This window comes from Trichosurus vulpecula, chromosome 1 (genome assembly GCF_011100635.1).
Source record: "Trichosurus vulpecula isolate mTriVul1 chromosome 1, mTriVul1.pri, whole genome shotgun sequence".
Classification (NCBI taxonomy): domain Eukaryota; kingdom Metazoa; phylum Chordata; class Mammalia; order Diprotodontia; family Phalangeridae; genus Trichosurus; species Trichosurus vulpecula.
The window spans coordinates 38,025,223-38,048,015 of NC_050573.1; the positions used below are offsets into that span (position 1 = coordinate 38,025,223).

Consider the following 22,793-nt stretch of genomic DNA (forward strand, 5'->3'; position numbering starts at 1 on the left):
AGCAAAGAGCCTCCATTTTTCCAGTGATGTATTGGGCGAGATCCTTAACTGAGGGGGTGGGGTGGGGAAGGGGAGCCACAGGAGGCTTGAGGAGCCAACTTGCCACAGTGAGGGCCCAGCTAGGAATACAGAACACTACCTTGGAGTGGACTTAGTCAACACAGTTTTGTTACTTCCTCAAGGTTTGCCCTATGGCACATGAATGGCAGGGAAGGAGGTAGGTGGTGGGGCTTGAGAAGCCAAAAGCAGCAATAGGCCAAGGGTGACAGGCAAGAGATCTGAGATAGGGTGGGTTTGAGTTGGCTCCCCAAGGGGTTGAGATTGTGGCCAGGGCAGAGTAACAGCCTGGCAAAGAACTGGGGGGCAGGGATAATAGAGGTCACGGTGAGGTTGGAGAACAGGGGGAGGGATTGTTAGGTATATGGAAAGATGGAATGACTCAAGATTGTGGGTGATGGCTGAGGTGGCTGCATGCTGGCCACAGGAATGGAGCAGACCGAGGACCTGGGCAGCTGGGGTGTCTAAGGAAGCATCAATAGGTATGTTCAAGTCTCTGAGGGAAGGAGTGGGGAAGGAGAGGTAAACTGTGAGCCAAGAACCCTCCTGCCTTCAGGAGAAGGTACAAACTCCTCACTGTGACATTTCAGTCTGACTCAAACCCACCTAGCCTGTCTTATGCCAACACTCAGTACCATCTGTTCCCTGAACTTCCAAAAACAAGCATTTATTATTCATCATGCATTTATTTAAGCACCTACAGCATGAAAGCATTATGCTGGGGTAGGGGGGGGATACAGATACAAGGAGGAAACTAGCCTCTGCTTTCAAGATGCCTGACTGCCTCTGTACCCAAGCCAAGGATGGACATCCTTTTCACCTTCCTCCAAAGTTCAGCCCAACTAGCCTCTCCCTGGAGAAACCTTCCCTGATTATCCCAGGGCTTAGTCGTATATCCCTCCTCAAATTACCATGGACCTAATTCTCTGTGTATATATACCAGGGTCCCAGACTTTAAGAGGGATTTCAGAGACTCTCTAGCCTAGACTATACAGGAACAAGAATGCTTTCTATCATATATCAGGGGCTGTGATCTTTTTTGTTTGTTTTCTTTTCTGTGCCCTTAGCACAATGCCTGGCACACAGCAGGTGCTTAATAAATGCTTTCAGACTGACAGCCTTTCTCTGGATGCTTACAAGCTTATCAAGATTCTTCCTAAAACCCAAAATGTGATATTCTAAACTGAAAACCATACTCCAGATGCATTCTAACCAGAACCTATCATGGTACCTTGCACACAGCTGACATCTAATAAGTGTTTATTGAAATGACGCTTACCCCAATAGTGCCTTGAACATAGGAGGCGCTCATCAACATTTGATGAATGGATGAATGAATAGGTGGCTACTGGATAAATTTTCCTAGTTTCTCTGAATAGGTATTTCATAAATGTTGATCGGATTGTATTAAATCGTCACCTGGTTTGTGGTGGGTCATGTCTGGCCATGCCATCTGATTTCCTATGACTCACTCACATTCTTGCCATAGGTCGCTAGGTCCCAGCCCACACTCAGATCATTCTTATGAATCACAGTAGGCACTGCCCTTCCTTTTCCCCGCCATTTTTATTTTGGTGAATAAACAGAATTCAGTATAATGGTGATTCTGAGTGTCAGTCTGAGGATGTGCTTCCTTCCTACAAACAGGCTGGACACATCTCCAGAAAGCCACAAGACCAAGGGGTCAGGGGCCCAAGTCACTCCTATTCCATCTGCACCATCCAAAAGGCAAATATGGCAAGTGTGGTCACCGTCCTTGGCCAACAGGCAAATGTCTCATTGCCATGTGGGAGGGGTTTCTGTCCTCCTCTGGCTCGGAAATGAAGAGATTCAGACTTAGAAGGGAGGAACAAACTGATTTCGAGCAAGAAGGGATACCAGAGGCCATCTAGTCCAACTCCCTTATTTTACAGACAAGGAAACTGAGGCCCAGAGAAGTTAATGACTTGCCCAAAGTCACAAGGTAGTTGGTAACAGAGCTCCTCTGGCTCCCAACTGCCCAAGACTTCCTCTGTGTGTTAGCAGGGGTGTGAGGAAGATTTGACATTTACAGGGTTCAGCTCCAAGAGGGAGAGATGAGTCCAGAATGGGAAAAAAAATGGGAGACTATCAAGTTACGAGGCAAAAATGCCAGGAGTGGCAGGAATTTGAGTGGAGATGGGGCTGAAGAACTAGGGTTTTGGCTGGGGATGGGGCTGGGACACTGTTCTTCCCATTTCAGACTGAGATCAAGGACAGACTGTTCCAAGGAAGGATGATGGGAAGAGGCTCCCTTTACGGGGACAGATAAATCAGCAGTGGGCAAAGAGCAGGGCTCTGCTGGAGAAGAGGCAGACTTGGCCTTGAACTTCAGGTCTGTCTTTCCTGATGTCAGCTAAGCCAAACAAAGCCATCCACTAGCCAGGGGTGGGGAACCTGCGGCCTTGAGGCCATATATGGCCTTCTAGGTCCCTGGGTGCGGCCTTTTGACTGAGTCCAAGTTTTACCATCCTTTTAAGGGGATTTGTCCTGTGAAGTTCGGATTCAGTCAAAGGACTGCACTTGAGGACCTAAAGGGCCATATGTGGCCTCAAAGCCATAGGTTTCCCCCACCCCTGCAGACCATCTACTTAAATCCAAATTATTTTGTGTCTATTTCATATTGACTTATCTTTTCCCCCTCTATGTAAGCTCCTTGAGGGCAGGGATGGTTTAGTTGTATTTGCTTTCATGTGCCCAGCACCTGGCACCCTTTCCTCACCTGGACATTTTGTTTTCACTGGTGTAGGGAACAGCTCTGTTACTTAGGGTTTAAAGTTTCAGAGACTTGCCCAGAATCACACAGCCATCATGGGACTTGAACCCATGCTTTCCTGAGTTGGAGGCCAGTTTTCAGATCCACAAGACCCAGAGGAGGACAAACCCCTAGAAACGTGCCCTTACAAGATACGGGAGGAAGAGAGAGGGGAGAGACAGAAACAAGACAAATAGAGAGAGACTGAAAGAGGAGAGAAACAGAGGAAGAGAGAGAGGTAGAAGGGAGGGAGAGAGAAGAAAGAGACAGAGACAGAAAGAGAGGAAGAGGGAGAGAGAGAGAGAGAAAGACAGAGAGACAGCAGACTGTCTTGGGGCTGGTCAAGAAAAGGCATTATTAGAGCCCAGAGGACAGCTGCCTCCCATCTCATACCTGAAGAACGTATCTGGGGTTAAAGGTATTTCCAAGCAGGCCTGCCGTCGCCAGGGCTAATGCCATGCCAGACCATGCACAGGTATCCAAGGGGCTGAGTTCATCACTGCTCCCTCTTGCCAACTGATCCACCCCCTGACAAGGGCAAACTGGTTTTCCTTGGGGGTTAAGAGGGCTTGAAGGGGGGCCTAACCCCCAGCACTTCCTCCAGCCATGACCTGGGATCTGAGGGACATTTCTAGTCTTCTCTAAAGAGGTTGAGGGAGCGTGTTCTCACATTCTGGCTTATAAACGCACAGACAATATAGGTCATGGGTCCAACTCACTACCTCTATCTTTTTGCAGATGAGGAAACTAAGTCACGGAAAGGTGAAGTGATTTGTTCAGGGTCACAGAGCTAGTATAGAGGAGGAATTTGAACCCAGGACTTTCTGACTCAGTAAGACACCCTATCTCTTCTTCTAAGATTACCTAAGGCTCTCTGAGGGGTACTCCTGGAGAAGGAGAAGGAAGGCCCGGGCACTAGGACACTTCCTAAAGGCAGGAGTGAAGGGCTCTGTTATGGAGAGAAAGGACTTTAGAGGTTACCAGATTCAGTCCTCTCATTTCCCAGAAAAGTGAGTCTCAGAAAGAAGTGACTGGTCCAAGGTCACGGAGCAGCGGGGCTGAGGCTACAGGAGCATGCCTCTTGACTCCAGGTCCAACACCGTCTGTTACGCTGAGCTACAATACCAGCCTGACAGAGGATGGGGCTCTGAGCCTGATACGAACCGAGATTGGGAAAGTGTGATGACCAAGATGGGAATCAGGCCTCGTTAGCAGCAGTCTGGGGCAGAGCTCTCCGGTTACACCCCATTAGAGTGGTAGAAAGGTGGCTCAGGTTATCAACCCCACCGGGGGAGGCCTCCCATTCCTGTCCCACAAGGCTTTTCTTACCCAGGTACAGGTGATAACAGGAGAAACAGCCTTCCCAGGAGTCACTCCAAGGGCTGTCCTTCTCTGGACACAGTGAAGGAACAGCTCTCATCCTCCTTATGGGAAAATCAGGATCGAGTGTAAAGGCCTGGAGGCCATAACTGAACAGAGAAGAGGGGAAGACAGGAAGAGGGGCACAGGCCGTTGGAAGGGCTCTCTCTAACTGATATGGAGTGACGCTAAGTGAATGAAGCAGAACCAAGAGGACACATTCCAATTAAAGTAATGACCAATCTTGATTTCAGAGGACTCCTCCCTATAAAAATGTGTTGGACTACCAGGGCAGAATGCTGCATACTCAGGGTGTCAGCATATTTTGCTTAAGTGTTTCTCTTTGTTACAAGGGAGGGTGCGTGCGTGCGTGCGTACGTGAGTGTGTGTGTGCGTGTGTGACAGACAGACAGAGACAGAGAGAGAGACAGGGATAAGGGAGGCAGAGAGAGGGGGGAGACAGAAACAAGAGAGGTGAAGAGAGACAGAGAGAGGAGAGAAACAGAGAAAGAGAGAAAGTGAAAAGGGAGGGAGGGGAGAAAGAGAGAGATAGAGAGACACACAGAGAGATGGATTCAGAGGGAGAGATGAGGGAGAGGAAAGGCAGAGAGAGAAAGAGAGGAAGAAGGGAGGGAAGGGAGAAAAAGAGACAGACAGAGAGAGAGACACAGAGAAGACAGAGAGAGGGGAGGGGGGGAGGGGGAGAGAGGGAGAGAGAGAGAGAGAGAGAGAGAGAGAGAGAGAGAGAGAGAGAGAGCTGCCCAGGATTAACTAAAGTCACCAGGAGCAGATGAACTACATCCCAAGTCTTGAAAGAGCTAGCATGGTGGCCTAACAGCCACAGTCAGGGACCTTTGAAGGCTAAGGAGAAGGGGACAATTCCTGATTTTCAAATGGAGATAGAATGGGGCCTGTAAACTACAGACCTTGACCTCCATTCCTGGCAAAATTCTAAACTATATTTTTAAAGTGATAGGAGTAAACAGTGAGAAAGGAGACCAGCGCTCACCAAAATCCAGCATGGCGTCATTTGTCTGGGCCATCCCAGACAAACATCATTTCCTTTTTTGACAGGGTTACTAGATCAGGGAAATGCTGTATACACAGTTGACCTAGATTTTATTGAAACGTTTGACAGAGTCTCTCATGTTATTCTTGTGGAAAACATGGAGGGCCGGGAGCTAGATAATACACTTGGGTGGATTTGGCCCTGGTTAAATGGCCCGAACCAAAGAGGAATCTTTAATGGCTCTGTGCTAGCTTGGCAGGAGGTCTCCAGTGAAGTGCCCCGGGGACCTGTGCTATTTAACATTTTTAGCGATGATCTGGATGAAGGCATGAATTCTGTCAGATTCACAGGTGACATAGGGATATGGGAGGAAGCTAAAGCACTGGGCCAAATCTAATCAGATGAAACTAACAAGAGACAAATGTAAAGTCTTACAACTGGGTTAAAAAAATTAACTTCCCAAGTCCAAGATGGGGAGGCCTCGTTAGCTATTCATCTGCAAAAATCCTGGGGGTTTTAGTGGCCTTGTACCACAATATAAGTCAACAATATAATATGGCTTTAAAAAAAAGAACGTGAAGTTAGATGGCGTTAGGAGAGGGGCCAGGAAGGGGATGATCCAACAGGACTCCACCTAGGTCAGGTCATATTCCTGGAGGGTTGGGGTCTGTTCTAGGGGTCATTACTCTGGGATGGGACACTTTGGAAAGGACACTTTTAAGCTGGAGAGGATTCGCAGAAGACAGCCAGGATGGGGAAGGGCCCCTCTTTCATGCCAGAAGAGGAAAGGCTGAAGGAATAGGGGGATGCTTAGCTTGGAGAAGAGGAGACTTAGGAGGGTCATGGTAGCTGCTCTGGGTGTCCGAAGGGCTAGCTCATGGAAAAGGGATCCCAACTGTTCTGCTGGGCATTAGAAGGCAGAAATGGTAGCTGTGGGTGGGAGCTGCAGAGAGACAAAACGAGGCTTGATGTCAGAAAAAACTTGCTGATAATCAGAACCGGGCAAAAGTGGGATGGATAGGCTGGCTTGGAGGTAATGGGTTCTCCCTCCCTGGAGGGTTTCTAGCCAAGGCTAAAGAAGGATATTGTTAGGGATGAGACAGAGAGAACTCCTGTTCAGGTATGGGCTGGACTAAATGATCTTGGACATGCCTTCTGCAAGATTATGCAAAACAGGGGCAGTGAGGTGGTATGTGGATAGGGCATTGGCTATGGAGTCAGAAGGACCCAAGTTTAAGTCCAGCCAAAGATACTCACTGTGGGACACTGGGAAAGTCACTTAACCCCAACTGCCTCAAAAAAAAGTTTTTAAAAAATGGCAAAAAAAAAAAAGATTATGCGAAACAGAGAATTTGAGGGAGGAGGGGGCCAATCATTCCCTTGGCAAAAGGACTTTTTTAAACTTTCCCAACCTGCATTGGTGGAGGGAGGTTCCTATCCTGATGGAATCGCAGGTCCAGCCTCTAGTGCTGCCGTATTGTAGCAGAGAGTGCTGGCCCAGACATGGCTTTGAATCCTGACTCTGACATTTCCTAGCTATGTGGCTCTAAGCAAGTCATCTGATTCCATGAACCTAATGATGATGATCAAAATAAAAGCTAACATTTGTGCAGTACTTTAAGGTTTACAGAATATTTTAAGTTATCTCATTTAATCCTCATAATAACCCTGTTATGCCCATTTTACTGAAGAGGAAACTGAGGCTGAGAGCAGTTAAGTGCCTTGCTCAGGGTCTCCCAGCTATCTGAGGCAGGATTCAAACACAGATCTTCCTGACTCCAAGGCCGACGCTCTACCCACTGCACCACCAAGCTGCCTGTTTCATCGTCTAAAAATGGGAGTCTTAATATCTGTACTGTCTAGCTCATGTGATTTCAGTGAGGAAAATGGTTTTTAAAAACCTAAAGGGAGGGCAGCTAGGTGGGGCAGTGGGTAGAGCGCTGGCCCTGGAGTCAGGAGGACTTGTGTTCAAATCTGGTCTCAGATGCTTACCTAGCTGTGTGACCCTGGGCAAGTCACTTAACCTCAACTGCCTCCAGAAAACCAAAACCAAACCACAAATAAAACCAATCTAAAGTTATTACTGCTATGGCCACCTGGTCTATGGTAATGACCTAAGTCCCCTCCCTGCCTCCTCTCCTCCCTCTCTAATCCATCCTCCCTCCAGACATGTGCAGGCAGGTGTTCCTATAGGACAGGTCTAACCACGTCCTTGTCCTCCTCAAGAAACTTCAGCAGCTCCTTGTCACCACTAGGATACAAGCTTCCCCGTCTAGCTTATAAACTGCTTCACAATCTGGATCCAACTTGTCTTTCTAGACTGATTTCACATGACTCCTGGTCAGCTCCTCCGTGTTACAGTCCAAGGGGCTTTATTCTTGCCCTCCCGCATGCACACTGTCCTCTGATGCTCCTGATATGCTTGACCTCCCTCCACCTCTTAAAGCTCCCAGACTCCCTTCAAGGCCCAACTCAAGGGAGGCCTTTTTGGATTGTCCCAGATGCTGATGTTCTCCCACCCCTGAAATTCCTCTGTACACATTTCATGTCTCCTTATAACCACTGAGGGCTGCCTCATTTCCCCCTGGTGTAATGGAGGCTTCTGGAGAGTAGAGACTGGTCAGTAAAAGGTGGTCAGTCCTCAGAGCATCTGAGATCTAAGGACCAAAGGGCCCCCAGCAGCCTGTCCTTGGCTACATTTGCAAACTCAATACTCAACACACATGGGGACTTAATATATGCTCGCTGAATTAAATTGAGAATCTGAGGAACTCCTGTTCAAAGACCAATAAAAGATGAACATCAAGTCTCCTTGGAATGATATTGAGACTCAAGGGGAAAAGAGGGACATAGAATGTCTTTGAACCTAGAATGTCAGAGCTGGGAGGGGCCTTAGAACAGGGGATGTCAGAGCTGGGAGGAGCCTCAGAACAGGAGATGTCAAGGCTGGGAAGGCCTTAGAACAGGAAATGCTTAGAATATGGAATATCAGAGCTGGGAGGGACCTTAGAACAGGGCATGTTAGGCTGGGAGGGGCCTTAGAACATGCAATGTCAGAGCTGGGAAGGGCCTCAGAACAGGGATGTCAGGGCTGAAAGAGACCACTGGTAGATCATCCCAGTCCACATCTTCATTATACAAATGAGGAAAATGAGGGAAGGAGAGGGGAAGGAAGCACTGACTTTGGAGTCAGATGGCCTGGGTACAAATGCCACCTCTGAGGCTGTGGGACCTTGGGAAAACCACTTGAGCCTCTGTTTCCTGTTAAGACCAGATGGCCTCTGAGGTCCCTCCCAGCTTTAGCTCTGGGGTCCCATGACTTGTGTTGCCTGTTAGCAGTCAGGACTAGACCCTGGAATCAATGCTTATTCATGGAGATCTCTTCTTCCTGGTCTCCTCCTCATTTGCTTTTCTAAACACATGCAGGCCTGCACAACCCTACAGGGATGCACTTCTTGCCCCATGTGACAGACAGGTTTGTTTCAAGGTGCTAAGAAGCCAAAAGACCATTCCTGGCAGCAGGGAAAAGAAGCCTGAGCATCCTGACACCCCCCCCCCAAAGTAATGCAAGCCCCCTTGCCATACCCCATGCTTCGGGGGCCAGAGTGAGCCCTATCCCAGGTGCTAATGTGTCAGTCACATGCCAGGGGAGGAAAGTGTCCTGTAACCCCCGGACCCTGCCAAGGGCTGGCCACCTGTGCCAGCGCCCGAGCTGACCCAAAGCAGCCTGCCTCAGCCCGGCCTGGGGACTGGGGATGACCACGCTAAGCCTTCGGGGCAGGGAGGGACAGGGAGGATAGCCAAGGATTGAGGGGAAAGTGGAATGATGTAAAAGCCATCAGCCTCTCCAGGGATAAAGGAGAAAACGCTTCTCACCTTCTCACCTCTCAGCTTGGGAGGAGTGTGAATGCCAGATATTAGATGTCATCGCAGGGCTGCGGTGTTGGTCAATTTTGCTTAACTTTCTTTTCTTTTTTTGAATGTCTTATTGATGATCTTTTAAAAATGTATCATTTTTACTTCTCACCAACTCTCCCCATCTTCAGTAGAACTCAGAGGGTCACAGACTTAAAGCTGGGGTTGGGGCCCACTGGGGCCATCGAGGCCAAACCCCTAAGCCTTACTGTTGGGGAAACTGAGGCCTCAGGAGCTGAAATGGCTCATCCAGAGCCCCAAGGCTAGTGAGTATCTGAGGTGAGACCTGGTCCTTCTCAGACATCATCTCACCCAACCTGCTCATTTTACTGAGCGGCGATATGCGGTCCAGAAAGTGCCTGCCCAGAGTCACGTGACTAGGAAGCCTCTGAGACAGGATTAGAACCCAAGTCTTCCTGACTCCCCCTGTCCCAGTTATAGAAGGGACCTAGGAAACCATTTAGTCTAAACTCTTCACTTTACAGACTGGGAAACTGAGGCCCAGGGGGGTGGTGAATGAATGCCTTGCCCTCCCTGGAATTCAAATCCCTTCACTCCCTATCTGGAGTTCTCCAGACCATCACCCTATCCATGACACCCTATGAGTATATTCAAACAAAAGCAATCATTTCATCGGCCATGCCTGATAATGCATGCCCCATTCCACACCAGGAGGCCACCACCTACTTTTGAGAAGGTAGAGGCAGCCTCACTATCGGTGTTCTGATGTTTTTCTTTATTAAAATGGAGCTTCAGCGGGGGAAGAAGGTGTACGGGGAAATATCTACGGTACAAATATCAAAACATGTTGATAAAACTTTTTGGGGAAAAAATACACAAAAGAGCCAGAAAAAAACAGAACAACCCAAAGTTCTTCATCTAAGACAGGGAAAAAAAAACCGAAAAGTGATTTGAAACAATGTGGGGATTTGAGGTCCTGTGCCTTGAACTCATGGTGTGATACTGGGCAAGTTATTCCAGCCACTTTTCCTCAGCTTTCTCATCTGTAACATTGGGAGAATAATCCCTGCCCTGCTCACCTCATGGTATCCTGGCATCCCGGCAGAGTGAAGCCTTTTTGAGCAGGCCCCTCGCCTACCCACAGCCCGCCCAGCTTCCATCCAGGCCCACCGCGGCTCACCTCGCTCTCCTCCTCTCCGTTCTGGCTGGGTTCCCCCTTCAGCTTCTCCCGGAGCTTGCCGATCTCAGCCCGCATGCTGCCCATCTCCTGCTCCTTGGTCTGCAGGTAGGCCTCCAGCTCCACCTTCTGCTCGATCAGGGCCTTGCCCTGAGCCTCCACCACGGTGATGCGGTGCCGCAGATCATGGTTGATCTTCATCAGTCGGCTCTGCTGCTGCTGCAGCTGTCGTGGGGTGGAAAAGGAAAGCGTTGGCCGCCGGAGGACAGGCTGGCACCGTCTGCTAAGCGGCAGAAAGCTTGGCCCCGGCTCAGCTATACACCCTAGACTGGACACACCTGGACCCCACTCTTCTCTCTCTCTTCAGGAAAAAATAATGAAGCAACAGATATTTCCTGAGCACCTACTATGTGCGGCTAGGTGGTGCAGTGGATAGAGCACCAGGCTTGGAGTCAGGAAGTTTTTTTGTTGTTCAGTCATGTCTGACTCTTCATGACTCCCCTTGGGGTTTTCTTGACAGAGATACTGGAGCGGTTTGCCATTTCCTTCTCTGGCTCATTTTACAGATGAAGAAACTGAGGCAAACAAGGTTAAGTGACTAAGGTCACACAGATAGTAAGTGTCGGAGGCTGGATTTGAACTCAGGTCTTCCTGACCCTAAGGATGGTGCTCTATCCACTGCACCACCTAGCTGAAGAATGCACAAGCATTTATTAAGCTCTGTGTATCAGGCACTATGCCAGGAACTGAGAGATACAAAGACAAAAATCAATCAGCAGGTATTTATTAAGGATTGACTAAATGCCAGGCAGTTGGGATACAAAAAGAAAAATCAAACATTGAGTAAGCATTAAATGCCTACTATGTGTTAGACTTATGTCTGGTGCTAGGGATACAAAAATCAGACAATCAGCAAGCATTTACGAAGTGCTTACTGTTTGCCAGGCAGTGGGGATACAATCATTGAGTAAGCATTTATTAAATGCCTACTATGTGTTAGACGTCTGCTAGGCACTAGAGATACAAAAACCAGGTGGTCAATCAGCAAGTATTTATTAAGTGCCTATTATGCGATGGGCACTAGGAATGCAACAAAAATCAATAAATTAAGCAAATATTTATTATACACCTACTATGTGCCAGGCCCTGTCCTAGACACTGGTGCTACAAAAACCAAAACAAAGGAAGCCCTGCCCTCAAGGGCTTATATTCTACATGGGCAGACAACATACACACGTCCAAGTATATAGAAAACCAGGTAATTTAGGGACAACCTGGACGCTCAGGAAAGGCCGGTGGTGGTGGGGTCTGCTGCCCTGTTGCCCTTTACTGAAGATCAGCTAACACACTGTTTCCCCATTGTACCTTAGACACAGTGGGGTCTCTGACCCCAAGGAAGCCAAGCAAGGTGGTGCAGGGGTGCCCAGATGTGGAGCAAGCCTCGAGGATGCCTTCCCCGGTGTGCATCACTCCCCACCTCTTTGCTGAGACCTCCTCCTCCAGGATCGTGGGCACCTTGCTACTTACCGCTTCCACATCCTCGTTCTTCAGGCCGAGCTCTCGGTCCTTGGCTCGGATCTCATCCCTCTGCTTGTCCACCACCTCCTTCAGCTTCTTCATCACTTGCCGCTCCCGCTCAGACATACCTGGTACAGGAAGGATAAATCCGATAGAACAATCACTGATGGTGGCAGGGACCAGCTTGAGCATGGTGTCTTTTCCCCCTGGTGTATCCCTTCTCTCCTCTGACACTGCCCCCACCCTGGTGCTGACCTTCATCACCTCACACTGCACTATCACAATAGCTGCTGGGGGATCTGCCTGCCTCCTGGCTCTCCCCACTCCAATCCACTCTCCCTTCAGACCCCAAAGTGATTTTCCTGAAGTGCGAATCTGATTGTCCAATCAACTCCAGCAGCTCCCTGATGCCTAATGAATCAAATGTAAAATCCTCTGGGCTATGGAGGGCTTTTAAAAGTCCTCCATAATCTGCCCTTTCCTACATTAAACCTTACCCCCCTTAGCCCATGTACTCGGTGATCCAGTGACATTGGCCTCCCTGCTGTTCCTCAAATGGCAAATTCCATCTCCCAACTCCAGGCATTTTCACCTCTCAGGCTGTCTCCTGGCTCTCCTCATTTCTACCTCCTGGCTTCGTCCAAATCCTACTTAAAATCCCACCTTCTACAGGAAGCCTTTCCTGATGTCCCTTAATGCTAGTTCCATTCCTCTGTTGATTATCTCCAATTTCTCCCAACTATTTCTTGTTTGAATGTACTCGTTTGCATGGTGTCTCCTCCATTAGCCTGGGAGCTTCATGAGGGCAGGGACTGTCTTTTGCCTTTCTTTGTAGCCTAGCACGCACTTAGCATAGTGCCTAGAATACAGCAAATGCTTAATAAATGCTAATTAACTACTTAATAAATGCTAATTGACCACATGACTGACGGGACTTCTTATTTTTACCCAGGCATATTCCATTTTTTCCCACCTCCCTGTTTTTGCATATGATAATATCTGCCTGGAATGGCTTCCAGCCTACAGACACCTACTGAAATGTTTTAAAGAAGAACTCAGACTCCTCCCACTCCCTTATCACCAAATGACTGGGATTCTTCCCTCCTCTAAGCCCCCACAGGACTTTGGTTCTCTCTTTCAATATAAATTATCTTGCCTATTATACTTGCTTTGGCAGCTAGGTGGCACAGTAGAGAGTCAGGAAGACTCCTCTACCTGAGTTCAAATCCGGCCTCAGACACTTACTGGCTGTGTGACCCTGGGCAAGTCACTTCACCCTGGTTGCCTCGGTTTCCTCATGTGTAAAATGAACTAGAGAAGGAAATGGCAAACCACTCTAGTGTCTCTGCCAAGAAAATCCCAAAATGGGGTCACAAAGAGTTGACATGACTGAAATGACCCAACAATAACATCAGTGGAGGGAGGATATACAATGGGACTTCCTTTCCCTGATGAAAAAAAAAGACAAATCTGGTGGAAAAAAGCATCACTTACTAAAACCTCTTGATTTGAATTGAGTTATAGTCAGAAGCGCCACCAGATAGCGAGTGAGGCTGGAGTGAGGCTCTCTTACCTCCCAATGGCAGATATGAAGAAGACTTGATCAATCCCCTGAGGAAATTGGCCTTTTCTCTCTCCTGTATCTCTGGGGATGTTGCCCTATGAGAAGCCTGCCCCCTTAAAGCATCTAGAAATCTAGGGGAGACCCAAGCCCTAAAACACAACCAATGTGAAGAGAAAAGCAAATTTCTAATGAGAAGTTGGCCCATGTCACTCCTTTGCTCAAGAAGCCTCAGTGACTCCCACTCCCTTCAGGATAAGATACAAACTTCTTTGGCGTTTGTTGTTCAGTCATTTCAGTCGTGTCCAACTCCCTGTGATCCCATTTTGGGGTTTTCTTGCCAAAGACAACAGAGTGGTTTCCCATTTCCTTCTCCAGCTAGTTAGACAGATGAGGAAACTGAGGCAAACAGGGTGATTTGCCCAGGGTCACACAGCTAGTAAGTATCTGAGCTGGATTTGAATTCAGGTCTTCCTGACTCCAGGCTCAGCTCTATCCATGGCACCACTCAGCCGCCCTATGTCTGATATTTAAAGCCATTCAGAGTCTGGCCACAGCCTGTCTTTCCAGGAAGATCACAGGTAACGTCCCATCAGGAACACTGTGCTGTGGCCAAACTGGACTACTCAGTGTTTCTTCTCTATTCCTTTGCAGGAGGCCTGGAATTCTCTGCCTCTATGAACCAACCCCCAATTCCCTTCAAGTATCAGCTCAAGCTTCAACCACTTCTAGAGGCTCTTTTAGATCCCTTCTTATTAGTGGGGCGGGGGAGAAGGGGAGATGCCCGCAACCCCAATCACTATAAGATCCAAGTAGACCTTTATCCCCGAACACTTATCCTATTCTCCCATTAGAATGTAAGCTCCTTGAGGGGGGTGCTGTTTGGCTTTTGCATTAGTGTCTTCCACACCTGGCACAGTGCCTGGAATATAATAGCTGGTCCTTAATGCTTGTTGATTGATTAAAATAAGAGCTCAAGATTCCCAGGACCCCAGCTTTTCCTTCAACTGGGGATCTGTGGCCAATTCATCAAACCTTCATTAAGCACCTACTGTATACACAGTATTGTGCTCAGGACAAAGTTTAGCCAAGATATGGCCCTTGTTCTCACATCCCCATGGAAATTATAAGATATGGTCCCTGACCTCAAGTCCCCATGGAAATTATAATATATGATCCCTCACCTTGAGTTCCTATGGAACTTAAAGTCTCGTAGGAGGCTAGAACAGATATTTGAATAACCATATGTAAAGCTGTTTGCTGCTAACCACACTCCACATTGTAAAAGGCAGAAATATGGCTGGGGGGAATAAGACAATGACATTCCCTGATGAGCGTAGCTTTTGTGCTTCATCAGATGTATTTTCAAAGCAGACCTAAAGGAATTTCCTTTTGGAGAGGAAATGTCCATTATTTTGAGGATGAGCAGTCCTTATGGGAGAAGTTACTATCCCCCCTTTCTGCTAATCTGACTAAAAGAGCAGAATGAGAAGCCTCTGGGTTTAAAACCAAAAAGTGATGGGAGAGCTGACTCTTTCTGTACAGTACTGAGAGTCTTTCAGCTGAAAACTCCAGCTGAAGGTAGAAAGTTGGGAGATGAGAGAAAGGTCCACAGCCCAATGGAGCTACCCCAATAATGACTAGCAGTGACCACAGGACCATCGTAGCGCCATCAAGCAGGAACCGCACTAAGCAAAGACACACTCAAGAGAGACTGTGGTCCATACAGGACCAGTGGGATGTCATGCCTAGTAGAACACACTGGCACTGATGTAATATCAGAGGTATAAATTGTCCTACCATAAATGCGCCTTGGCCACATGTCTTCCTTCCAGGTATGTTCCCTATGTTTTCCTACTCCTCCCACTGATGGCATGTGTATTTTTTTAATTAGATTTTTTATTTTTAGTTTGCAACACTCAGTTCTACATGTTCTTGAGTTTCAAATTTTCTTCCCTCCCCTCCCCCTCAAGATGGCATGTAGTCTGATATAGATTCTATATATACCTTCACATTAAACTTACTCACACAATAGTCAAGTTGTAAAGAAGAATTATAGCCAATGGAATGAATCATGAGAGAGAAGAAACAAAACCAAAAAAGAAGAGAAAAAAAAGAAGAGCAAACAGTTTGCCTCAATCTGCATTCAGACTCCATAATTCTTTCTCTCGATGTAGATAGCTCTTTCCATCATGAGTCCTTTGGAGCTGTCTTTGAGCCTTGTATTGCTGAGAGGAGCCAAGTCTATCAAGGTTAATGATCACAGAATCAATATATCTGTGGTTGTGTACAATGTTCTCCTGGTTCTGCTCCTCTCACTCAGCATCATATCATGTAGGTCCTTCTGGGTTATTCTGAAGTCCATATCTTCCCCATTTCTTATAGCACAATAGTATTCCATTACATTCATATACCACAACTTGTTCAGCCATTCCCCAATTGATAGGCATCCCCTTGATTTCCAATTCTTTGTTACCACAAAAAGAGCTGCTATAAATATTTTTGTACATACAGGTCCCTTTCCCACTTGTGTGATCTCTTTGGGATACAGCCCTAAGAGTGGTATTGCTGGGTCAAAGGGTATGTACATTTTTATAGGCCTTTGTGCATAGTTCCAAATTGCTCTCTAGAATGGTTGGATCTGGTCACAACTCCACCAACAATGTATTAATGTTCCAATTGTCCCACATCCACTCCAGCATTTATGATTTTCCTGTTTTGTCATGTTAGCCAATCTGACAGGAGAGATGTGGTACCTAAGAGTTGTTTTGATTTGCATTTGTCTAATCAATAGTGATTTACAGCATTTTTCCATATGCCTATAGATATCTTTAATTTCTTCCTCTGAAAACTGCCTGTTCATATCCTTTGACCATTTCTCATTTGGGGAATGGCTTTTACTCCTATAAATTTGGCCCAGTTCCCTGTATATTTTAGATATGAGACCTTTATCAGAAACACTGGTTGTAAAGATTTTCTCCCAATTTTCTGCTTCCCTCCTAATCTTTGTTGCATTGGCTTTGTTTATACAAAAACTTTTTAATTTAACATAATCAAAATTATCCATTTTGCATTTTGTAATGCTCTCTATCTCTTGTTGTTATCTTCCCTTTCCCATAAATCTGATAGGTAAACTATTCCCTGCTCTCCCAAACTGCTTATAGTATCAGCCTTTATTTCTAAATCATGAACCCATCTTGACTTTATTTTGGTATATGGTGTAAGATATTGGTCTATGTCTAGTTTCTGCCATACCAGTTTCCAATTTTCCCAGCAGTTTTTGTGGAATAGTGAATTCTTAGCCCAAAACTGGATTCTTTCGGTTTACCAAAGAGTAGATTGCTGTAGTCATTGACTACTGTGTCTTATGTACCTAACCTATTCCGCTAATCCACCACTCTGTTTCTTAGCCAGTACTAGGTAGTTTTGATGACTGCTGCCTTATAGTACAATTTGATATCTGGTATGGCTGGCTAGGCTACCTTCCCTAGCATTTCTTTTCTTTAATTCCCTTGATATTCTAGACCTCTTGTTCTCCCAGATGAATTTTGTTATTATTTTATCCAGCTCTGTAAAATAATTTTCTGGTAGTTCGATTGGTATGGCACTTAATAAGTAAATTAATTTAGGTAAAATTTTCATTTTTATTATATTAGCTTGGCCTAACCACAAGCAACTGACGTTATTCCATTTATTTAGATCAGACTTTATTTGCATGAGAAGTGTTTCGTAATTGTGTTCATATAGGTCCTGGGTCTGTCTTGGCAGACAGACTCCCAAATATTTTATAGGGTATACAGTAACTTTATATGGAATTTCTCTCTCTATCTCTTGCAGTTGGGCTTTGTTAGTAATGCCAAGGATTTATGTGGGTTTATTTTATATCCTGCAACTTTACTAAAGTTTTTTATTATTTCAAGTAGTTTTTATTTGATTCTCTAAGAAAATGTGTATTTTTAGGAGACTGTGACCCATTTTTATGGAAAAAATGTTTTATTGCTACTTTAATTACTACATTATTTCATTAAATCCTTTTTATTTTTTAACTAATTGTATCCTGGCTGGCTAGCAAAAGTAAACACATCGATGGGGGCTCCTGTTATGACCTGGTATGCCTTGCAGATAGTTAGGCTAGCCTTTTTTGTGGAAACTCACATTCGAGTTGAGAGATGCCCCCAGTTGCCACATCTAATAAAAACAATACACAGAATGTACTTAAGCAAAAAGTGTAAGCAAAGTGCTAGATTCCTGACACATAGTAGGTGCTTAATAAATATTTACTGATTATCACTGACTTGGAGGGGAGGCATATATAGGAAGCAGCATGAGTAGATTGGGTGTCAGAGGTCCTGGATCCAAATCCTGGCTGTGCTACTATTTGGGTGACATTGGGCAAGTCTCTTACCTGCTTTAGTCCTCAGTTTCCTCATCTGTAAAATAAGGCTCCTTCCACCTCTCATTCTATGAGTTTCAGGAAGGTTTCCTGGAAGAGATATCTGACTGCGACAAACAGGAAGGAGATCCCATCTCCCCAGAAGCACTCTAGGGAGGCAAGCTGTTTCTTGTGTTCCGATGACTGAGAACAGGTGGTCTCACCTGCACACATGGATGAGGGGGCTGCTGGGGGGAGGGCCTCTAGTGTTCTTTAGAACTTGAGCAGCTTCTACCTTTGCCGTAGGTGAGCCGATTTTCTGTTTGTTTTTCTTAAGTGCATAATAATAAGCTTATTAAATGGGAGACTGCCACTCTCAGGCTCATCAAGTGGGTTATTTCTCAAAAGATGTGGGCTCTTCTCTCCTCTCGTCCTGCCACAGCAACTTCCTTCTCGATGCCTTGCTTTCCTCGGAGGAACAGCTCACCCAGATCGCTTTTTTTTTTCTGAAGTGGATGGAGAGGACTTGCTTCTTTTCAGAGCCTGACCTTTTGGGGTCCCCCTCCCCCACTCAGAGGCCCTTGGAGGAGCTCAGTTCCAAGGAGGAAGGGCTGTAAACAATGAACAAGGATGCCGGCAATCGGAGATGTGAGGCTCTCGGGCATACTGGGCTCTTTCCTTCATCCAAACAAACGCTTCCTTTTCCAGTCGGTATTGCAAGAGAGGGAATAGTCAAGCTGCTGAGGAACACTATAGCTGTCTATGTGTGGCACACATACAGAGTTGGGGAGTGCGTGTATGTCTGTGTGCGTGTGAGTATCAGATGGCAGTCAATTTTCTTTTTTTGGCTCACTCCCTGGGGAACAATTTCTATCTATTTCAGCTTGTGAAGAAAACACTTGGGGCTGGGAGAGTATAAGCCCCTGAGGGCAGGCACTGTTTCATTTCTGTCTCCCATCTTTGCGCCTTTGCTCTGGCTTTTTTATCCTTTGCCTGTCATGCATTTCCTCCTCACCTCATCCCTCCAAAACCCTGAGTGCCTTCAAGATTCAGCTCAAGTATACCTTCCGAAAAGAATCTTTCCTGCTTCTCCCCATCACTGGGACCTTCTCCCTACAGATTACTTTGTATGTGTTTTGTATATAGCTTGTATATCTATGTACGTACATGTTGGGCCCTGTACTCCCAACCCCCATAAGTTTGCTGAAGGCAGAATCAGTTCCATGTTTAGAAATGTGTATGCCCAGTGCCTGGCACACAGTATGGGCTTAGTAAATGGCTACTGATTTTCTATTTCCTCCAAGGACTCCACGCATGTTGCACACCTCGAACCCTGCTTGGGAAGATTAAATGTGGTCTCAGTGGCTTCACCAGAAGCCACAAGTTGATGATAACCTTTCTATATGAATTGTTTTAATTTTTTTCAGCATGAAGATAAAACATGGACTCTATTTTAATAAGTAAATTAACAAAAATCTGGACCTTTGCCAGTTAAAAACAATTTCCTTAGCACCTATGAAGCAACATGGTACAGTGAGTGCAGAGAGGGCCAACCAGGAGTCAAGAAGACTTAGGTTCCAGTCTTCCCTCTGGCACTGACAGTTTGGTGATCCTGGACAAATCCCTCAACCTCTCAATACCCCAGGCGACTAAGAATGGAAGTGACAGACATATGTATGTGTGTGTGCATATACATACATATGTATGTGTGTACATATATACACACATACACACACACACATATTTGTCAAATTGCATCAATGGAGGGAGTTTCCAGTCTGGGAGTTCCTCTAACTGATGAAATGCCAGGTCTGCACCATCCCCACCTCCCAGCACAACCCCCCAAACGAGGAAATTGCCAGCACCTAGCCTAGTGCCTCGCATACAGCAGGCATTTTAATATGTTTCCTGAATTGAGATGAATTGATTTGGAAGGGGCAGGCATTTTCTAATAGAAAGAATACTGATCTTTGCTGCTTGTGTGACCCAAGACAAGTGGCTTAGGCCATCCGAGCCTCAGTTTCCTCACAGGTAAGCTGTGAATAAAAATACTCTCCTGAATTACCTTGTAGGGTCACTGTGGCTAAAGGGCTTTGTAAACCTTGAAGCACCGATGAAATGAGCTTTTATTAGGGTTTCCAAGAGCTAAGGCAAATTGCTTTCTCAGCCTCCATTTCTTTATCTATAAAACGGGAAAAATACCCCATTTCCTCTCTATCTCCCACAAAGTTGCTGTGAGGATAAAATGACATAAATGCCACAAAATGAAATAACATATAAAGTTCAAAGGACTCTTCTGGCCTCAGATACTTACTAGCGGTGAGACCCTGGGCAAGTCACTTATCCCTGTTCACCTCAGTTTCCTCATCTGTAAAGTGGGCTAGAGAAAGAAATGGCAAACCACTCCAGTGTCTCTGCCAAGGAAACCCCAAATGCGGTCACAAAGAGTCAGACCCGACTGAAATGACTGAACAACAGCAAAACAAGTGGAAACCATTAGTCAGAGAATTCCAGCAGAGGAACTTGAATAAAGGCTCAATAAATATTTGTTGTGTTGAACAGAATCATGATGTTGGAGCTAGGAAGAGAGTTAGGCATCACCTATCACTCTCATTTTACAGAAAAAGAAACTGAGGCCACAGAGCGATAGGGCTGGGACCAGAACTCAGGGCTCCTGACTTCTAGTCCTCTACATGTCCAGATGAACCACACAGCTGGCTCCTCCCTTGCCTTGGTAGTAAGGAGAGTGATAATCCATCAGTCTACAAGGGGGTGATTAGAGCCCTTCTTCTGAGATTATACTCTATGATCCAGCCAAACCTGCCTGTTTGCTCCTATCACACCTCTGCACATGGCTGAAAGGACTTCCTTCTTCTCCTCCGACTCTTACAATGCCTTGCGTCTTTCAAAGCTGGCTAAAGTACCCCCTTTCTTCTTTTTTTTAAAACATATGTATTTTTTTCCTATCAGCAAAAATCTGGTTTCTCTCCCTCCTACCTTGCCTTTCCCCTCCAATTGAGAATGAAATATACATAGTCAAACAAAACAAAATTCCATATTGGCCACATATATGTCTCATTCCATACCGTGATTCCTTCACCTCCGTTAGGAGAAGGGGTGGCGTGTTTCATTATTAATGCTTTGGAATCCTGGTTGGTTGTAATGCTGATCAGAATTCCTAATTCTTTCATAGCTGTCTGTCTTCATAATGTTGTTATTGTATAAATTGTTTTCCTGGTTCTGCACATTTCACTTTGCGTCAGTTCATATAAGTCTTAGGTTTCTCTGAAACCATTCTTTTCATCATGTCTTACACGATGACAGTGTTCCTTCACAGTTATATACCATGACTTGTTCACCCAATTGAAGGGCACCCCTTCAAATTCTTATGCTTTTCCACCTCCAAAGGAGTTACAGATATTTTTGTATCTCCTTGGTTAAAGAGTTTGTTTTACTTAGGACTGATCCCACCCTTAAGCTAGCCTCCTAGGAGAACCCTTTCCCTCCTATTTCCCTGTGGAGTAAAATGTATTTCTATCCTCAATGGGGTGTGTGTGTGTCAAACAAACTTTCTACTTGATGTCTCCCTAGATGCTAGGATACCTCCCAAAGTACTTTATATTGACTTTGTACATGTCTTGCAATTACTTCTATGCATACATTGCCTCTTCCCCACCCCAATCTAAGCTTCTTGAAGGCAGGGACTATTTCCCATTTTGTTTATGCATCCCCAGAGCCTGAGACATAGCAGGCACCTAATAAGAACTCGCTGATTGCTTGTGACCTATCTCTTGGGCCTCACTACAATCTCAAGCTTAGGCAGGGCAGGGATTACTTTGTGTAAAATGGAAAGGGAGACTCAGTGACTTATTTAAGATCACATGGCTAGCCTTAGAAACTTACCAGGAGGGGCAGAGACCACAGCCTAAGTAAACTCTTAAAAATTACCACCAGTACCTAGCCCGGCACTCTGCATACAGTAGGTGCTTAATAAATGAACTGGGGAAAACAGGAGTAGTAAGTGGCAAAACCAAGACCAGAATCTATTTTTTTTTGACTTGGGATCAGTCTTTTCTCCACACGAGACCTACTGATAAAAATGTAATGCCTGTAATAGAAGTACTGGAGATACTATTATTCCCATTTGACACATGGGGAAACTGAGGGTCAGAGAGATTAAGCCATTTACCCATGACCCCATGTCAGAGGCAGGATTCTAACCCAGGTCTCTGCAGACTTCAGGTGTGATGTTCTTTTTCACTACCCCAGACTGCTTCTTAGAATACAATCATCTGTCCTGACTCTAATCATCTGCACACCAGCCAAAGGGTGCTTTTGGTCCGCTTGTCATCCTGAGGACCAGATGGATTCTGAAGGAGGGGTAGTAGTAATGGCTTTTTGTTCATTTATTATTATATTAATTTATTAATGTTTATTACATTCTGAAAAGTTTAGGGAACAACTCCAAGGCACCCATAACTGGGACAGCTCATGCTCCCCCTCTGGAACTCTGCTCTGGAACACTGCTCTGGGTCTCAGGCTCCTTGGCTTTCCCCCAGCCCTGGATAACCTCAAAGCCCCATAGCACACAGGCTGCCCTCTGCCAAGCCTGAAGTCCTGGGAGCACATGATCATTTGCTTCCAGGCCTGGGTCCAGAGACTGGCCCCTTGGGCCTGACCCAGCCACCTGCAGAGAAATGCCAGACATTTTCACCTCTTGATGTCTTTCACCATCTATCTCTTCCTCAAGGCCTCTGTTCAGAACTACCCAAAATTGACACCAGGCACTGTCATTTGCTCTCTGGTTCTAGCCTCTCCCAGGGTGCCCATCTGCCTGCCTGTCTGTTCCTGTAAACAGGCTGTGTGTGTGTGTGTGTGTGTGTGTGTGTGTGTGTGTGTGTGTATGGGGGGTTGTTCGAGGAGGAGGTTGTTTTTGTCCTTGCTGTGTTCTCATAGTCTGCTGTGCAAAATAAAAATAACCTGGAAAGGCATGCATGGCATCTGCTCGGGCATCTCCATTTGAGAGCTGCTGCGAGATGGAGAGCCAGAAGTAGCCCAGGCAGGCTGCTTCCCGCAGGGGCTAGACCGCAG

At 46.1% G+C, this 22,793-nt stretch overlaps 1 protein-coding gene across 4 annotated transcripts in view; it reads right to left on the minus strand.

Annotated features, from left to right (window-relative positions):
• RILPL1 (Rab interacting lysosomal protein like 1) overlaps window positions 1-22,793 on the minus strand; it is a 53,459-nt gene that overhangs the window by 16,149 nt on the left and 14,517 nt on the right. For all 4 annotated transcript variants that reach the window (XM_036742338.1, XM_036742337.1, XM_036742339.1 and 1 more), the window contains exons 3-4: window positions 11,779-11,897; window positions 10,255-10,476 (exon numbers count right to left, since the gene is read on the minus strand). In XM_036742338.1, coding sequence (XP_036598233.1) covers window positions 10,255-10,476; window positions 11,779-11,897 — 341 coding nt within the window. The remainder of the gene's footprint in view (window positions 1-10,254; window positions 10,477-11,778; window positions 11,898-22,793) is intronic.